The 19,201-nt window shown below is 32.1% G+C and overlaps 2 protein-coding genes across 2 annotated transcripts; both read left to right on the forward strand.

Moving 5' to 3' along the window:
• The first annotated feature begins 5,181 nt into the window (after positions 1-5,181).
• Positions 5,182-8,942, forward strand: LOC127244332 (phospholipid-transporting ATPase 3-like). The gene is made up of 4 exons (XM_051264818.1): positions 5,182-5,536; positions 7,743-7,804; positions 8,450-8,532; positions 8,623-8,942. The coding sequence occupies exons 1-4, from the start codon at positions 5,372-5,374 to the stop codon at positions 8,637-8,639; spliced, it is 327 nt and encodes a 108-aa protein (XP_051120775.1). The 5' UTR covers positions 5,182-5,371; the 3' UTR covers positions 8,640-8,942.
• Positions 8,943-13,608: 4,666 nt separating this feature from the next.
• On the forward strand, positions 13,609-18,702 carry LOC127244248 (histidinol-phosphate aminotransferase, chloroplastic-like). The gene is made up of 10 exons (XM_051264694.1): positions 13,609-13,726; positions 14,169-14,440; positions 15,032-15,115; positions 15,244-15,398; positions 15,483-15,580; positions 16,065-16,173; positions 16,343-16,500; positions 16,939-17,081; positions 17,454-17,594; positions 17,877-18,702. Exons 2-10 carry the CDS (start codon positions 14,189-14,191, stop codon positions 18,006-18,008), a joined length of 1,272 nt encoding a protein of 423 aa, XP_051120651.1. The 5' UTR covers positions 13,609-13,726; positions 14,169-14,188; the 3' UTR covers positions 18,009-18,702.
• The last annotated feature ends 499 nt before the right edge of the window (positions 18,703-19,201 follow it).

Below are 19,201 nucleotides of genomic sequence, written 5' to 3' on the forward strand. Positions count from 1 at the left end.
TATTGTCGTCTTTTCTTTTGCAATTATTGAATATAATATATTGTCATTTCGGTGTAATTCTCATTTTTTAATTATCAAATACACTATATTATCATTCTGATGACGGTGAAATAGATATTTAAATATTTTTTTTGTTGAACCGTTAATTTATATTTATTTATTTATTTATTTTAATATTTTTTTCAAAAATCGTAGATTATATTTTTTTTTATTTATATATGTATTTAATTTTTATTTAAAAAAATTATATAAATAATAATAATAACTAATAAAGAAATATAAAACTAATTTGATATTTTTGAGCACAAAAAATAACAATAATAATAATGGTAATGGTAGGAGAGTCAAAAGGAAGTCGGTTGAGCCGGTCGGGTGTTCCGAAGTCGGTTGAGAAGGTCGGGTGGCACACAGGTCGGGTTACACATAGGTCGGGTGAAGTGAAGTCGGGCGAAGGAGGAGAAAAGGTATGCATTCAGGTCGGGCGAAGATATGCATTCAGATCGGGTGACATATAGGTCGGGCGAAACAAGGTCGGGCGAAGAAGGAAAGAATATGAACTCAGGTCGGGTGACATATAGGTCGGGCGAAACAAGGTCGGGCGAAGAAGGAAATAATATGCACTCAGGTCGGGTGACAGATAGGTCGGGCGAAGAAGGAAAGAAGATGCACTCAGGTCAGGTGACACATAGGTCGGGCGAGACAAGGTCGGGCGATGAAGGAAGAGACGGAGGTCGGACCAAATGAGGTCGGGTGAAACGGCTGATACGGAGGTCAATTGGTCGCCTAATTAAGTGAATAGTAGTTCAGTAGCTTGATTGGGGCGACCATTGAATCGTTTGGACGAATGGTTGTACAATCGATTGAAGAGACTAGATGGTGGTCGCTTGATAAGGCGACCAATGAGTCTTTGGACGAATGGTTGTTCAGCCGATTGAAGAGACCAGATGGTGGTCGCTTGATAGAGCGACCAATGAATCGTCTGGACAAACAGTTGATCAACCGACCGAAGAGACTAGATGGTGGTCGCTTGATAAGGCGACCAATGAGTCTTTGGACGAACAGTTGATCAACCGACCGAAGGGACCAAATGGTGGTCGCTTGATAGAGCGACCAATGAGTCATCTGGACGAACAGTTGATCAACCGTTTGAAGGGACTGGATGGTGGTCGCTTGATTGGGCAACCAATGAAGCAGTTGGTCTAGCGACCAGATAGAATCTAGATTGGTCAGTTGGTCACTCGTTGGGTCATACGGTAGGTTCAGTCGGTCCTGCAATCCGTCTAAAGTGTTCAGAGGTGGTTGGCCGATCCAGTTGAATGATGCAACTGGCGCAAGCGGTTGGTGAAACGGTTAAGACACGTGTCGACAGAAGAGAACCTTGTGGGCGGTTGACGGCGGTTGCTGTAAGACGGTTGAGAAAAGTTTCAACTGGTAAGCGGATAGGAAAGCACGATCTGGTCGTGGTGGTTGGCATGGGTTTTAAATAGGTCTGTTCATGACCTACAAAAACCATCTTCAATCGACATCAAATTCAAGAAAATTGCTTTTGAGGATCACCATTTACTTTTCATTCTGTAGTTTTTATTTTTCTTAGTTTACTTATGTACCCTACAGTCTAGAGATTCTTAATCTCAGGCATTTATTTTATCAAATTCGAAGATATTTCCTATTTTCGGATTTTATTTTGTTTTGTTGAAAATCGACATCAACAGATATATTGAATGATAATATAATACTAAAATTATAAAATTAAAATTAATAATCTACAATATAGTAGTGTTACAGATGTTACACTATTTCTACATTATTAATAATTATATATTATTTATTAATATTAAATTTAATTTTATTTATAATTATATATTATATTTATAAAATTTGTATTGGATATAAATTTATATAATTAAAAAAAGATTATTTTACAATCCTACAAAATTCATATAAATCCGCATAAATCCATAGACTTTTTAAAATCCAAAAAAATCCATTAAAATCTCAATTGAATTCACCATCTTATATAATTTTTAAGTTATTTATAATAAAAATATATTAAAATTTTGATGTATATATTTTTTTGTACCAAAAAAATTATTTACTTTTTTATTATAAAAAATATCTAAATTTTTTAGTTTATTAAAAATTTTGGTATGATCTAATATCATTCTGAATTTTTTTACTATGATATCAATATATATTTGATATTTTCAGTATATATTAAAATAATTTTGGTATTTTAATATTCGGTAAATTGGTATATACAAATATTTCAATATTAAATTACGAAATAATCATTAAAAAAAATCTCACTTATTTTAACAAATATTCTTATTTTATCATTATATTATTACCTTTTATATAAAAAAAAAAATTATCTTTAAACTACTTTTAACCTTCCACTATGATTAAAATATTATTATCTTTTAAACTTGAATTAAATATATTTTTTTTTACTGAACCAATTAAGTATCATTTTTTTTATTAATATTTAAAAAATAATAATATCAATATAAGTGTGTTAGTTAACAAAACTATTTATTATAAATAAATTCCGCATAAATTTTACTAATAACTAAAATTTTTTTAGCATAATTAGAACTAACGGAAATAATACTCCCTCCGTCCACAAAAAAAGTATATAATTATTTTTGGCGCGGTGTTTAAGAAATAATAGTATTTTAATTATAGTGGGTAGTTAAAAGTAGTGTAATGACATTTTTGCCATTGCTTTTTGGTGTAAAAGTAATGATGTGATGTAAAGTAGGGGTATTTGTGAAAAAAAGTAAGATATTTAATGAAATGTTTACTTTGTAATTGGACGTCCCAAAATAGAAACATGTATACTTTCTAGTTGGACGGAGAGAGTATATCATAAGAGTTAAAATTATTTATTTATTTATTTATAAAATACTAAAATTATATTTAACAAAAAATGATAACAAAAAATAAAAATTCCTTTTTATAATAAAAAAAATAAATAGAAAATAATATTTTTATTTATTAAAAAGGAAATAATAATTGTTGATTGATTTTTTTTCAACAAAACAAAGTAAAATTCGAAAATAATATTCGAACTTGAATAAAGCTTTAATTGTAACACAAAGCAGTAAATTGCATGAAAAATTAAAAGATGATCCCCAAAAGAAATTTGCAAAGGAATTGACTTTTTCTGAAATTTGAAGATTCTCCAGAAAAATCCAAATCCTTAAATATCCCTTAAAGAAAACGTCTGAACCGTCGTCCGAACGGTTACCGCAATCACTCCCAATCGCATACCAAGTCTTCCTCTATCGACACGTGTCCCAACTGTTTCACCAACCGCTCCTGTTAGTTCCCGACCCAAATGGCTTGGCCGACCGCCTCTGGGCGCACTACATCCTTAAAAGGACGGCCGGTCCCAAATGACCACCCAACAGCCTCACAATACCTTATACGGACTGCAAGTTAACCAACCGCCTTGAAAAGTCTCTTAGCCGCCTGATGGGCCAGAGACGGGCCCACATTCTCCTCCTATTCTGGGCCATGTGCGTAACAATAATATTTATAAATGATAGATAAAAAAAAAATTAAACGTAACTTTGAATAATAATATTAAGGGATTGTTTGGTTCATGGACTTTTTTTTTGTGGGATTGAGATTTCACAGCAGGATTTATATGTGATAGGATTTATTATATTTAGGATTTGGAATTCTATCATATGTTTGGTTAGTAAAATTATGTGGTATTTATATTTCTCACGTCTTATTTGTTTTTTATATGAGCAGAAGGATTTTGATTTTTTATATTCTAAATGACATAATTGTCCCCCTATGAATTTTATTTATTTTGATAAATCAAACATCTAATTTATAATAAATATAAATTAAAAATGTATTAATAATTTTATAGGGATTACAATAGGTTATCGTAAACTCGAAACCCGACTTGAACCCGACCTATTTATTTGAAGTTGAGTCCAATTATTTGAGTATTAGATCTGGATCCGAGTCATATTATGGGTATTCTAATCGGGTCCGAATCGGGTCTAGGGTATAAGCGGACCATACCCGCACCCAGATTCGATTTATAATATTAATAATATATCGACTATACATATGAAAAAAAAAAAATTTCTAACAATATAATTACATTAATTTTTTTTAAGTTTAATTTATTTATTATTTTATTATAATATATTTTTCATAAAATACATAAATAATATATATTGGGTCGGTACATGTGTAATTTTAAATTAAAATTTAAGAATCGTAAAAAGAATTGGATTTGTTAGATCCATCGGATTTTACCGGGTATAGTTTTGGCCGGATATGGTATAATCAGATCCAATTTGGATCTAAAGTCTAACAATATATATATTCGGGACGGATCTCAGTTTCGGCTGAATCCGACTATTGTCATTCTGATAATTTTATAATTTAAATAAACTTATAATAAATAACAATTTAAAATAATGAATTTATTAATTTATTTAAAAAATATTTTACCATAAAAAATAATAGTATTAATTTAATTTAATATATAATTCAAATAAAAATTAATTTTAAAATTATTTAATTTAATTTTATATAAATATATTTATAATATATAATATATATTTTTTTATATATATAAAGATATAAAAGTAAAATTTAAAATTCATGGAATAGGATTTAAAAGTAATAGACCCCATTACTAATAAATTCCTAATTTGTAGGATTTTTAACCATGTTTTAAAATCTCATCATTTTAAATTCTATTATTCTTTTTTTAACTAAACATAGATTTCATGGGATTTCAAAATCCAAATTCCATAAAATTCTGTCAAATTCTTGAAACATACAGCCCTAAGGGAGGATTGAATCGGTTACTTAGTTGACCCTTGGATTCAATTTATAAGGGGCGATCATCTCCCGCGGGGAATCAAATTGGGCATTCAGGTCAAAAGAAACTGCCCCGTCACCATCAGTCCACCCGCACGTAAGCCGTAGGACAAACTTTCCAAAATTCAACTGTTTTTTAATCGTTCATTCTTATAACGACACGTGTCCACTCAGCTGACCAATAACACGATTCTAACCCGTTATAGCCAATAACGCGCTCCCCAGCGCGTGGCTGGAACTCAGATTTCCTCGCAGGTCCAAATGCACGTCTTAAACGAGAACTCAAGAGCCCCTCCCTCCATTCCCATTCCCAACGATCACACATTGCCATCACCAGCTTTTTTGCAGTGTTCAAAATTTTGACATTCATCAATCGTCGTATAATTCGCATAAACACGCAATATATATATATATATATTTTCTCGGCGGAATTAAGCAGTAGCAGCAGATATCTAATATATACAGGGTTTTCCCGCATTTTGGTCGTGTTCGATCGGAGGAGTTTTGGGTGAGAATGGCCACATGGAAGCGATTTAGAGGCGGCGGCGACGGGGCGCCATTGGTAGAGCGCATTTCGTCGTCTCGAACGGTTCGTCTCGGAAATGTTCAGCCGCAGGCGCCAGGTCATAGGACGGTGTTTTGCAATGATCGTGAGGCCAATGCCATCGCGAAATTCAAGGTTTCTCCGTCATACTTCGATCATTACCTGCGTTTTTTTGCGTTGATTTGTTTGTTTAGGTACATTTTGATTTGCTTTCACAATATTGTGTTGTAGATACATATATATATATATATATATCTATCTTTGATTAGCTTTGTTGTGTCTTCAATGTGTCTTATGGCATTCTGGTATCCTTCTATATATTTATATCGAGGAGTAGATATCTAAATTGGTGGTTTTATTTGACAATTTCTCTACATTATGGAGGTTTCAAACCAATTTTTAGGTTGTCATCAATACCATTCTTACTACTTACGTAGATTTAAACTTTGGGGTCTGGACAGATTAAGATGTGAATCATCATCCTTCTTCAATATTTGCCCACATATAGCATGGAAGTTGGTAAACTCGTTATTGGGGATACTCTAATTTGGTGGTATTTTTTAATATACCTTCTCGATGTACTGTCTGACTGTAGGTCCTCTTTATTCGTTTTTTATTGCTAATAGTTTTAATTTCGGAAAAAACAGAGAAATGTTAAAAGAACATTAATGAAAGAATGTGTAGTAGAAAAACTCTGCTATTGCATTGAATATGTCACTGCAAAAACACTTTTATTGACTGCTATAATTTATGTAGTGTTTGCAGCTCATATTTATAATGAATATATAGAAGTGATCTGAACATGAAATGGTCTCTCATTAGTCAGAGTTTATGTGTATGGTATCTTATCTTGCGATTGAGAGTATGACTTATGAATGTAGTGATCGGCTTATATGCACTGGTTATGTGGAATTGTCTCAAAAATAAATAAATAAAAGAAAAAGAAAAAGAAAATAAAAGCAAAGAAAAGGGATACCCTGGAATTTGATTTCAAGCATCTTATTTTGTCCGAGTATTTTGTGATAGAGGCGTATTATCTTTCTTCCTGGACAATCAACTGAGATGATTATATATATCTTCCCTACCTTAAACACTTTGAACAAATTGTGAAACCCTCTAATATTTTCCATCTTAGATGCCTGAACAATATGGAATCTCTTGTAAATAAGATAAAGAACTTATCTAGCTGGTGGTGTAATTAGCATTATATACCTTTCAGGGCAATTCTGTGTCCACGACAAAGTATGACGTCTTTACGTTTCTACCCAAGGGGCTATTTGAATAGGTAATTCTTTTGTTGTTGTATTTGTACGATGAAAATTTTTGTTATAAGTTACTACAAATTCTTTTGATATTATATTATTGCTCGATGAAAACTGTGTTGGAATCTATGTCGAGATTAAACTAATGGCTGTGTTGCAATAAGTATAGAATCCATCAAAATGTTCAAACACAATTTATGTGAAAGTTGGGATCTCTCACTTTCTCTGTCCCCAACTGGAGAAGTTTCTCTGTGTCTTGGGACAGGGTTGTTTAACCATAGATGGTGCAAATGATTGAAAACATTCTCAAGAACCTAGACGGAGTGAGTTTTCATTTAAGTAATTGAGGAATTAGTGGAGGAACTCAAAGAGGATGACCTTAGAGCACGATGGGAGGAATCTTGGAGGAGCTGCTTAAAGAGATTAATATTACAGGGTTTAGAATTGCCCTCGGAACTGCATGGAAAAGAAATGGCCAATGGGGAAGCTCCGACTAGCATGCGAGGGATCAATGGTGATGCTAAGAACATTTAAAACATTTTAGTGTAACCATTTTAATTTGGGCCTGTGAGTGTGAGTTTACTCTCATTGGAACAAATAATTGCCTTACCCTACAAAGAATAATAACTTCTACAACCCAATCAATACCTCGAATTCCATTTACTTGAAAGTATCAAACATGTATTTGGATTTCCTTTCTCTTCAGTAGCCTTTCTTTTGAGCAGCCCTTTTATTCTTGCTTTTGTTTATTATTTTAGCAGCTGAATAGTTATATCAATTAGTGTAATGGAGAAGTTTTTATCTCAAGTCACAAGCATTATTAATGAACAGAGTGTGACATTAACCATTCCTTGGAGTAGTGTGACTGCAATTTTGTCTCAGAATTTTGTATGAGAATGCATTTCTTTGACTTAGTAAGCTGTTTGACAAGGGCCTTCCTTGATTACATCTTGTAGATGACAGTAGTAGGAAATCTAATTTATGTACTTCTGGCTTTGTGTTCTGCTCTTTCAGTTTGTTTGCTTTCTTCTCTCTATGTGGTTTTGCCTGATTTACTCCCGTTTAATTTACATTGACAGTTCAGGCGGGTGACTAACCTATATTTTCTCATGATCTCGATCTTGTCTTGCACCCATGTAAGGTATGTTACTATAATACCATTGATCTGCTGAGGCTTGAACCACTCTGGCTGTTTATATTAATTCATAAATTGTTTGGTAGAACAAGGTTGCTGAAATTGGGCTATAGGGAATCCTGAATTATTTGCTCTGAATCAAGCAGCAACATGAATAAATTGACCTATAGAACTTTAATCCTACCAGGGAAATAGCCATTAAGATTATGTCTTTAGGGAAATTTATCTGTCTTGAACATTCAGTCGAAACAACTTCAAATTCCATGTATTCTGTTTCTGTAGTGACTGTCTAGTCATAAAGTTTGAAATTTAGGAGAAAATTGACCTCAAACTAAACAGTAAAGTTGTTATGTATTAGTTTCTTTAAGGATGCTTGGGGCGACTGAAAATGAATTTTTTTGTATGTATGTATGTATGCGCTTATTCTGTGTGTTCTATCTAGTTGACTACGCACGCTTCATCTTTTCGGCTTTCAGAGCATCAGTTTCTCGTTTATTGACTTATTTAATATCAATCATATATGAACTCTATATTGAAGAAATGTGGGAGTTAACTCTATATTGAAGAAATGTGGGAGTTTACTAGCTATTTTCTTGCTTTCCTCTTCGATGCTATATGCCTTGGATTTGATTAAATTCATATTTCAAGCAGCCCCTGTAAGTCCAATTACAAATGTGCTTCCATTGACATTGGTGCTTCTTGTATCTCTCATAAAAGAAGCATGGGAGGACTGGGTGAGTATTAGCTTATTTCCTGTACAAATGAAACATGCAAACTTAAACATTCTCACCCTTTTTTTCTTTGTATTATTTTATACATGGAAGAAACGTCGTCAAAATGATACATCAATCAATAATTCCATTGTAGAAGTGTTGCAAGATCAGACGTGGGTATATTGTCCTTGGAAGAAACTGCAGGTTGGAGATATAGTCAAAGTAAGTTGGCAAGTTTTATTTTCCTTTTGCCAGATATGCTTCATGCTCTTGTTTAGCGTAGATCAAAAGTCTTGTGATGCATGACATATGTCTATACTGGCTATCTTAGCGAAAGTTGTCAACTATCTCCTAGTTATTATATTATTGGCATGTCTGAAATTACTGGATGTAGTGATTGTAGGTCTATAAACTAATGCACAAAAGTGAGGCAAATGACAATGAACCGGGTAGCTTGAGAGCCAAGCTTGACCTGGCTCTTCAAAAGCTGACACAACTTGTTTATAAAGATTCGTTTATAAATATAGACGGTTCGAGCTCGAGAATTATTAATTTGTAAATGAGCCAAAGTTTGATTGAGATGGTGTCTTTGTATTATTTTATGTATTGATATAATATATGTTAATCTTTGTATCAAAACTTGCAATTATTAGTGAACTTTGTTAATATAACTAGATTTATTTAATTTACGTACTAAAGATATATAATATATATTTAAAATTCGATTCGAACTCGAACTTGAGTTCGAGCTTTGAGATCTGAGCTTAAACTTGAAGTCGAGCCTAGCGAGCCGAACTTCAACCACCACTTTAGCTCGAACCCTATATAAGTTGAACCGAACCTATACCGATAACATGTTTGAGTCGAGTTTAAACAACATGTACTCAAGCCGTTTAACAGCTCTAGTCACCCTAGAAGAACCACACACTTATGTTAAATTAGCACTGATCTATAGCAGTTATAAATTACTAGAACAAACAGTTGGGGGCCTTGGGGGTGGAGAGGGATAAGGCAATTTCAAAATATTATGTGCTCAGTCTCTTCTTGCACAAAACCAACCTAGTATCTAGTACATTAATTTAGAACCTCATATTGTTGTAGTCTGTTGGTGCTAGCTAATACTCCTTTTGTCCATGATGCTTATGCCGCATTGTGTAGGTACGGAGGCTAAGAAATAATGACATTTTAATATAAAAGTGAAGTAGATAAAAGTAAAGTCGGATATTATAAGGAAGTTTATTGAAATATTGATAAAATGGTGATGTGAGAAGTAGAAAAAGTAGTGACAAATTGGTTATTATTTGTTAAAGTAAAAGTAATAAAGTTGTAGGTGAATAAAGTTGTTTACTATAAATGAATTGTGCATATGTTTAGTGGACAATCAAAAAAGGAAACCTGGCATAATTATAGCGGACGGAGGGAGTATGAATTAAACTAATGAACATGCGGTGGATGCTTTATCAGTCTAGATTGAATATATGTTTATGATGACTAAGCAGAATTTTGATTGTAAGGATGCAGGTAACCTAACAAAGCCATAATGCTCGTGAAACTACTTATGAACTTTTTTATGTGATTTATGCATATGACTACCTTTTCTTGTTTTTTATTATTAAGCCTGAAGTTCTGATAGGTGACTATTTGTTTAGTCTCAGGTGAGGCAGGATGGTTTTTTTCGGGCTGATTTGCTATTCCTTGGCGGCACGAACCTTGATGGTGTCTGCTACATTGAGTTTTTTTTCCTATGTCCTACTGCAATATATCCTTTATTAAGTACTAAAAAAGAGGTCCATAACTTTTGATACCAATGGATTCAATGATCTTATGCCTTATTTAATTATTATTATAAATTTTAAATTTCATTTTTCTTGTTTTATGTATGTTAAGAGATCAAATCTCAATCTTTTTTAGGTTGAGTCCTCCATATCATCGAAATGGCACCTTTTTCTTTTTTTTTTTTTTTTTTTTTCTTTTTTTTCCTTTTTATTTATTTATTTTTGTAGACGGCAAATCTTGATGGTGAAACCAATTTGAAGATACGGAAAGCATTAGAAAAGATATGGGAATATATCACCCCTGAGAAACTTTCTGAATTTAAACTAATAGAACATGATTTATTCTGCAGACATTTCAAGACAAACTTAAGTCCCCTGTGCTACCCTCCGACATTTCAAGACAAACTTCTTTCAAGATTGGTTGCAAATTCCCAGATCTTATTTCTATTAATAGTTTTTATATCTCATCATATATATGTGTATAGTTGTTATGTATTCATCTCATACATATATATATATATGCCTAAACACTTTTTGTGATAGGCAAGGCACTGAACCTTTCTTTGATGAGTTTGAAAAAAAAAAAATGGTTTGAGTTTAGTATAAAATTAATGTTTGATCGATGTTTTATAAGATGAAAAATATTTTTTTCGAAAAATATAGAGTTCAAATAGTAAATTTTGAAGAAACTTAGCTAAAGAAAAATACCCTAAAATATCTAAGAGGATGAGACAATATTTTAAGATAAAGAAATGGAAAGAACTATGGAATGCAGTAATTAATTAATGTTTAGAAGTATTTACTTGTAAGATTATGTTGAAAGTTGATACTTGAGCCCTATTATGTCTTCCTCTCTCTGTCTTTATATAGATACATATACTACAACATAAATACATAAATCCGGTACGGGTGCATTTGTTTGTGGGTTTGGAGTTTTGACTTTAGATTTTTGAATAGTAAAAAGTTAATTTGAATAGTTATTTGATATGATATAAATATATATTGATACGATGTTTTGATTATAAAATAAATTTTTAAGTATAAAATAAAAAAGAAAAGTAAATGTTTGATTTGATATTTTTGAAGAAAAAAAAATTAAATAATAAAAATCTGACATAAAACCCTTAAAAGAACACAAATTGTTTTGTGTGCTTAACTGTGCTAAAATGCTTAGGAAGAATATGTGTACATCTTGGTATTTTTAAGACTTTTTTCAGTCATGGGTGAAACACACCATTGACTCGCATTTACAAAGATTTCGGAACAAAATCGATTTGGAAGGTGGACGATGCTGTTCATGTCAATTTGGAATGATTAAAAAGAAAATTATTGTAATACACTTTATTACTATTGTGTTGTTCGAACTTATTATTGTTTTCTTTTGAAATTATTTTTGTGATATTCAAAAATAATTATTGTGTTTTTTCTATTATGCTCTCAACTGTGTTACTCTAATTAGTTATAATATTTATTAAGCAAAATTGTCCATAACTCTCATGTGGTTTCGAAACTCGGCGTAAATTTTTCCTCTATTTTAAAAATTGCATGACGCCCCTTATACTTTAAAAAATGTTGCATGAAACTACTTTGCGGTTTCGAAACTTAGCATAAATTCCCATTTTATTTAAAAAATTGTATGACGCTCACTTATATTTTCAAAAATATTGTATAAAACCCCCTGCCATGCAAAACATATAGATAGAAAATTTGTGGGGGTTTCATGCAACGTTTTTTAAAGTATAAGGGGTACCGATTTTTAAAGTACTGGGAGATTTTACGCAAATGAAAATAATGACAATTCCAAATTCAAAATAATCCTCGGACCTTATTTGTAAGGTCTGAATTTTAAAATCACATGGAAGTTATAAGCAATTTTACCTATTTATTATTATTATTTATAAACTATTACTGTAATTTTGTATTGTTAATTAGCATTACCTAAGTACTACTTCACTTATCACTAGTTTTGGACGCTTAGAGAAAATTTTATTTTAATACTATTTTGTTCTGTCAAATTTATTCTTATTTTAATTCTTCGTCCGTTAAATTTACTTAATTATTATATTTTGAAAAGTAAAAAATCTATATTTGATAATTACTCTTTATTCCGTACTTATTTACCAATTTTATTACATTGTATATCTTCATTTTTTTTTAATTACTAACTAAAATTTCAAAAATATTCTTAATTACTTTTTTACTTTTTTTTAATAATATATATATATTTTTTATTTCTCATGTTGAGCCTAAATGAGCTAAATATGGCTGATGGAGAAAGTCTATTTTATTATTACTATATAACTCGTGAAAACTAACATGACGATAACCGGCATGAGATAATTAAGTTTGGTCAAGAGTTTTGATTTAATTATATATATGAGTTCAGGTCAGGGTTATGATTGATTGATTTCACCTATTTAAAATATATAACTAGATACAATTGACCAATTGCCGGGTCTAATTACTTCTTTTCTATTAAAATAAATTTTGTGCTATTTAAATATTATTGTTGTTTTATCTCATAATTAATGTTGTGTTCTCATGAAATAATTGATTTTAAATCTTAATATATTTTAATATATTTTTTATTATTTTCATATTATTACTATAATTTATTATTATGCCTTTTAAAATTATTATTATATTATTTTGAAGTAATTTGTGTATTTTTAAAATATCATTACTGTATTCTTCATAATCATATTGTGCTTTCTTAAAATAATTATTATATTTTTATGAAATTCCAATATTAATATTTTCTTTATGTCTATAAATGTGATTTAATTTATTAATTATAACTTATTAGAATCTCAAACTTATTATTATTATTATTATTATTATTATTATTATTATTATTATTAATTTATGAATGTTGGTTAAAAAATGAATTAATTCTTTTAATTTATTACAAGGAATCATATATAATTTAATTAAAAATATTATTATTAAATAATTAAAATATTGAACACAAATAATAAAAATATTTTATTACTGTATTTATAAATTAATATTGTGTTCCTTTGTAGCAACATTGACGTTACTGTCTCATTATTATTATTTTTTTTAAATATAAAATTAATTCTCTTAAATTATATTTCTTTAGCCCCTGCTATATTATTTTTTACTGTAAATATGATAATTAAAAACGAGATAATTAGTAATTAATTAAAAATATATTATAATTAATATTAATTTAATTAAAATAAAAAATATAAATTAATTTTTTTTCAAAATAATATTTATAATTTTTTTAAAAAAAATAACATAGAAAAAATGAAAACGAGGGCCTAGGTGCTTACAGTGCGCCCTAAGAAGATACGTATTTACCACAAAGCCCTTGTCCATTCTATGTAGTCGTTCGATATCTTCGACTCTTTCGATTCCCCACGCTCCTCTGTTTCAGAAAATTAATTTTTGCGATTTTCTCTGCATATTTTCAGGTTGGCTGCTGTCCAGTTCTTGTGCTTACTGTTTGGAAAAGCTCTCCACCTTTTACTGATTTTGATTTGTTTGCTCTGATAATTGTTTCGCTGTTTTTATGATCTGCGTGGGCGATAGATCTGCGTTTAATTCTTGAATTACATCGCAGTCTTTCTGCATTCTGAATCCGGAAAACGATTGAATTTTGTGGCGGCGATTGCGCGTTTTTCTATTACTAATTACCCGCTGTCAGGGTTGAATCAATGCGTGCGGTCAATGATTGCTTTTTGCGTGCGCTGGATTTAGATGCTCATTGAATTGTCCTTTGAAATTTCTGATTTAAGTAGAAAATGGATGATAAGAGGTGTTAAACGCGGCCAAATCTGTATTGTAATTGATTTGAAGTGAAGGCTATCAACTAGAACTAGAAATAATCTGAAATCTTCACAATTTTTTCATCAGGCTGGGGGAATTGATTCTATATGGGTGTTATCAAACTGTTATGCAACAATCCGTCAGTTCTCGGGGAAAAACCAAAATTTGGTACCAATTGTTGTTCGTTGAGACTCGGTAGTGCTACCTGTATGACTCCATCCTCCGCCTCCAGCTCGGTCTCTGCAGTTCCGACAAAAGATGACACTCAACAGCAGCGTGGCTCTGCGGTGACTGGGGACTCATTTATTCGGCCGCATCTCCGTAAATTATCTCCTTATCAGCCAATCTTACCTTTTGAGGTTACTGTTTAATCTCCTTCATATTGATTTGTATTATTGCTTGCTTTACATAGTTCAGCAGTATATGATGCATTCTGTTTATTTTATAAATTGGTATGCTTGGAATATCATCAGCAGCATTCAAATACAAACCATGTATATGTTTTGACCAAGTTATGCCCTAAGAAAAATAAGAAGAATAAAAGAAAATGAACTTTTGAGAAAAGCAGCAGAAATATTTTAATATGATGCAATTTTAGCATTAATCAAAATGCAATTATTGAAAAAGAAAAATTGTAGTGACTTATTCTGCACTCAATGTAATTAGGACCAACTGATGGAACCAATAAAACTGTCAATTCATCATTGTTTCTGAATTCCCTTATGTAATTTTCCTTATTATGATTATTGAAATAATAATCCAGGAAACTCTTGAGACTATCCATACCTTAACAACTAAATCTAAATCAGTCTGAATCGGTACTTGATATATGTATTGCTATTCTTACCTCCATTTGTTTAGATTTTGTTTACCTTTGTAGTTGAAATTTCTGTCCAGCTGGATGAATGCAATCCCTATGGGCTATTGTAAAGTTTGAGGTCTATTTACAGGTGTTGTCCACTCGCCTTGGTAGGAAGCCTGAGGATATAGTAAAACTTGATGCCAATGAAAACCCATATGGGCCGCCACCAGAGGTAAGGCCAGTGTTCCTTATTTGATTTCTAGTTATAGAAAACTTGACTGGATTATCTGTTTGTCCACTGTTTTGGTGGCGTTATTCTCCATGCTTGTTTTTATTTTTTGCCTCCTGAATTTAATATAGGTTTCTGAGGCATTGGGCTCCATGAGGTTCCCATATATATATCCTGACCCTGAAAGCCGCAGGTTGCGAGCTGCGCTTGCTGAAGATTCTGGCCTGGAATCTGATTATATTCTAGCTGGCTGTGGTGCAGATGAACTGATTGATTTGATTATGCGGTTTGTAGCATGATCCTTCACAGAACATATCTCTGCCTGCTACATTTATCAGTTTTTGTATGCTTGAATTCATCGTCACTGCAGATGTGTGTTAGAACCTGGTGACAAAATATTGGACTGCCCACCAACCTTCACCATGTATGAGTTTGATGCAAATGTTAATGCTGCACTTGTTGTTAAAGGTTCATTCCTTCTTATATTTGTCATTTCTCTTGACTTTTGCATGGAGATTTATTCGCAGTTATTTTGTTCATCATTTTAATCTTTGTGAAAATTTAACCTCAGCTATTCTTTATGCTGTTATTTAATGGGTAATTATGCTTTATTCCAGATTGTGTCATGTATATCTAACTTTAGGGTGTGCTTGTTTGTGGGGGTTTTGGTGGGTTTTACTATTCTCAAATTTTTTTCCCCAAAAACATAAAATCAAACACATATTTTTCATTTATTATATTACACTAAAATTTAATTTTACATTCAACACATCTCATCAATACATTTATATCACATCAAACAACCATTTCAATTCAAACTTTTACTATTCAATACCCAAACCCAACCCAAAACCCCACAAATAAACACACCCTTGTTGGTGTATATTCCACAAAGAGGTCTATTAATCTTGCCACCATCTTTAAATTCTTTCAAAATGCAACCATTTGGCAGTACCCCGGAAATCAGACTTCAGCTTGGATGTAAAACGGATTGTTGAAGTTGTTGAGCAGGAAAGGCCAAAATGTATATTCCTAACCTCGCCTAATAATCCAGATGGAAGGTAATATGTCTTGGATTTATCTTCGTATGTAATTTTGTTGCAGAGTTAAAAGTTGTACTTCACCAATATTGTTGCTGCAGTATTTGTTCATTTTTACTTGTTAGAAGCAAAATTTTATGTCATATCTTTAAGGACTTCGTTTAATATGTTCTGTTCTTTTGTTTGGCAGCATAATAGATGGTGAAACTCTTCTCCAAATACTTAATCTGCCAATATTGGTTGTGCTGGATGAAGCATACATTGAATTTTCTGGAATTGAGTCCAAAATGAAATGGGTGAAGAAGTTTGAAAATCTAATCGTTCTTCGTACTTTCAGCAAAAGAGCCGGTATTCTTTTACTTTATTCTTTTAGGTGCTAAGCATAGATTGTATCATTATATGCTTTTAATTAATCTTGAAATTCGTAAGTGTAGGAGATGAAACACCATTTTCGAGTTGCCTCATTTGCTAGGAATTGCACCTTGTTTTATTTTGAAACCTTTGGAGGTTTGGTAGTTTGTTTTATATCAAATGTTCTTACATATTGAAAGTGCACACTTGCCCATACACATCAGTGAAGTTGAAATGTTTATGCAAACTATGCTATATAACTTTGCCAAAATTAGACCAATGCTTTGCTTTATTCATTGTTTTGCTATTGTTTTCTTTTTTCTGGAGGCTGGCTTAACTATAATATGCATGGATGATGGGTATAGATCTTTTAAGGTTTAATATATATATATATATATACATACTACTCTTAAACTTTATATTCTGGCATTTCAGGTTTAGCTGGGCTTCGGGTTGGGTATGGGGCATTTCCTCTGAGTATCATTGAATATTTATGGAGAGCAAAACAACCATATAATGTGTCTGTTGCTGCTGAGATTGCAGCATGTGCTGCATTACAGAACTCTGATTACCTAGAGGTACCTAGAGCAGCAGCTCACTAATACCGTCTTCCAGCTGAAGTACAATTCTCTTCCATCAAATATAGTGTTCACAATTTTAAATCCCAGACTTGATATGATGTTGATAATGGTTCTATAAAATTAAATGAAATGTGGGAAAGTTTGTCAAGGTTCTTTGATTTTACCTTTCATAAATAATTGAGGGGAATCAATCCTAAATTCACCCCTTTTTTTTGGTCTGGAATTATTATAAACATTCGGGGAAAGTGCATGGCTGAAATTGTTGATCCCCTTCGTGGAATCAATATTGTAATTAAGGTTAGCCTTTACTTAATTTATTGACCGTTGCAGTCCCTTTCATGCAAGTTTTTTGAATGTATGTTTTTCCAGAAAGTAAAAGTTGCGTTGGTTCAAGAAAGGGAGAGGCTCTTCAAGCTTTTGAAAGAAGTAGCATTTCTAAAGCCATTTCCAAGCTACTCAAATTTCATTCTTTGTGAAGTTACATCTGGGATGGATGCTAAAAAATTGAAGGTATTGGCTTTCCACTTATACTATATGTTAAATTGAAGTTATCTGTTTTATTTTATTTTATTTAATGTTAGTTTTATTTTAATGGGCGTGCAAACTGGTTGCACTTCCTCGTTCAAATGCCCGCCTTATCAATGAGGGCTGCCATGAACTATGTGCTTATGCCACTTAGATTTTAGGATACATTTGTTTGTGGGAGTGTTTTAGGATACATAGACTGTTTTCCTTTGATCTGGCATCTTTTTTTCTCATGGTTCTTTCTGTTTGGACAATTATGTTTTACAGGAAGACCTTGCAAAAATGGGAGTGATGATTCGCCACTACAGCAAGAAAGAGTTGGCTGGTTATGTCCGTATCTCGGTAGGAAAACCAGAGCATACAGATTCTTTAATGGAGAGCCTCAGGCGCCTGATATAGATATAAAGAGAGAGAGGAGAATCTATCTTGTAATGTAAGGCAAAGCAAGGTAAGGTAAGGTAAGGTTGGTCCATTCCATACCATTCAGCCAAATTCACAATTCATTGGAATTGTAGACAGAATAAGAATGTTGCTGAACATGTTGTGAACATATAATTGTGACCATTCTTGGTGGGCATTGCTGTTCAAGAATGGCTCCTGCTGAGTTCCATGGGAGGGAATTAAGTGGGTTCTGGTACTTCCTACTATAGTTGAATAGCTTTTTGGGTTGGGTGTGATTGATATCTATATATCAAGTGTGAAAAGAGTGCTGGAATGGAATGGAGCATTAAATAACATGAAGGAGTGGTGGGATCCGAAGGGGGCTAGTGAAATCAGTAATCTTGTACAATTTGAGCTGTTGATGGTGCACAAGGCAATGTTTCTCTCCGCATAGGCCACCACCATTAATGCACACTACAAACAAGCTCACAAATGACATATATTAGCTCCAAAGAAAGAGAACACAGGTCTAATAAGGTACATTAGCTTTTGTTTTATTTTTCCTTATCTTTTGGTAATTTCTATGCTGTGCTTTCTCTCATATATATATTTATTTAATTATTTGAACTCACTGTTGCTGCATATGATACAATTATTGCTTTATCATTTGTCTGGAAATTGGCTCTCTGAATGGAAAAAACATTTGTAGAATTATGATGAGTAAATAGAAATCTGTAAGTTGTTGTTGTTGTTGTGTATTATAATTATTATTATTTGGGTTAGAAGACTGTTTTTGAGAGGTAGCAAGAGCAATATTAATAATAATAAGAATAAATAGATGGGTGGTAAGTCCATGAATGTTAGACCAATACTGATGTTAATTTGTAGATGACCCATCCATATATATACATATATATCTGTAAGTCACCTGTGTAGTCAGTCTTCCTAGATTTCAGGCATTTACATCCCACAGAACAGAACAGCACAGCCCGCACGACCTCTGGCTCATCTTCTTGACCTAACGTTCCAACTATCCATTATTACGCACTACACTACACTACTACTGGTTGGTTGGTGCAATAAGCTGTTCCCGGGCTAGGGCTAGGGGCTACTTTATTTTTTTTGGACACAATCCTTGCAACTGTTAGATGTCGACTTCACACTTGCATTATTATTATTATTATTATTATTATTATTATTATATACCTTCT

Source organism: Andrographis paniculata, unplaced genomic scaffold, assembly GCF_009805555.1.
Source record: "Andrographis paniculata isolate CXL003 unplaced genomic scaffold, ASM980555v1 Contig9END, whole genome shotgun sequence".
NCBI classification, from domain to species: domain Eukaryota; kingdom Viridiplantae; phylum Streptophyta; class Magnoliopsida; order Lamiales; family Acanthaceae; genus Andrographis; species Andrographis paniculata.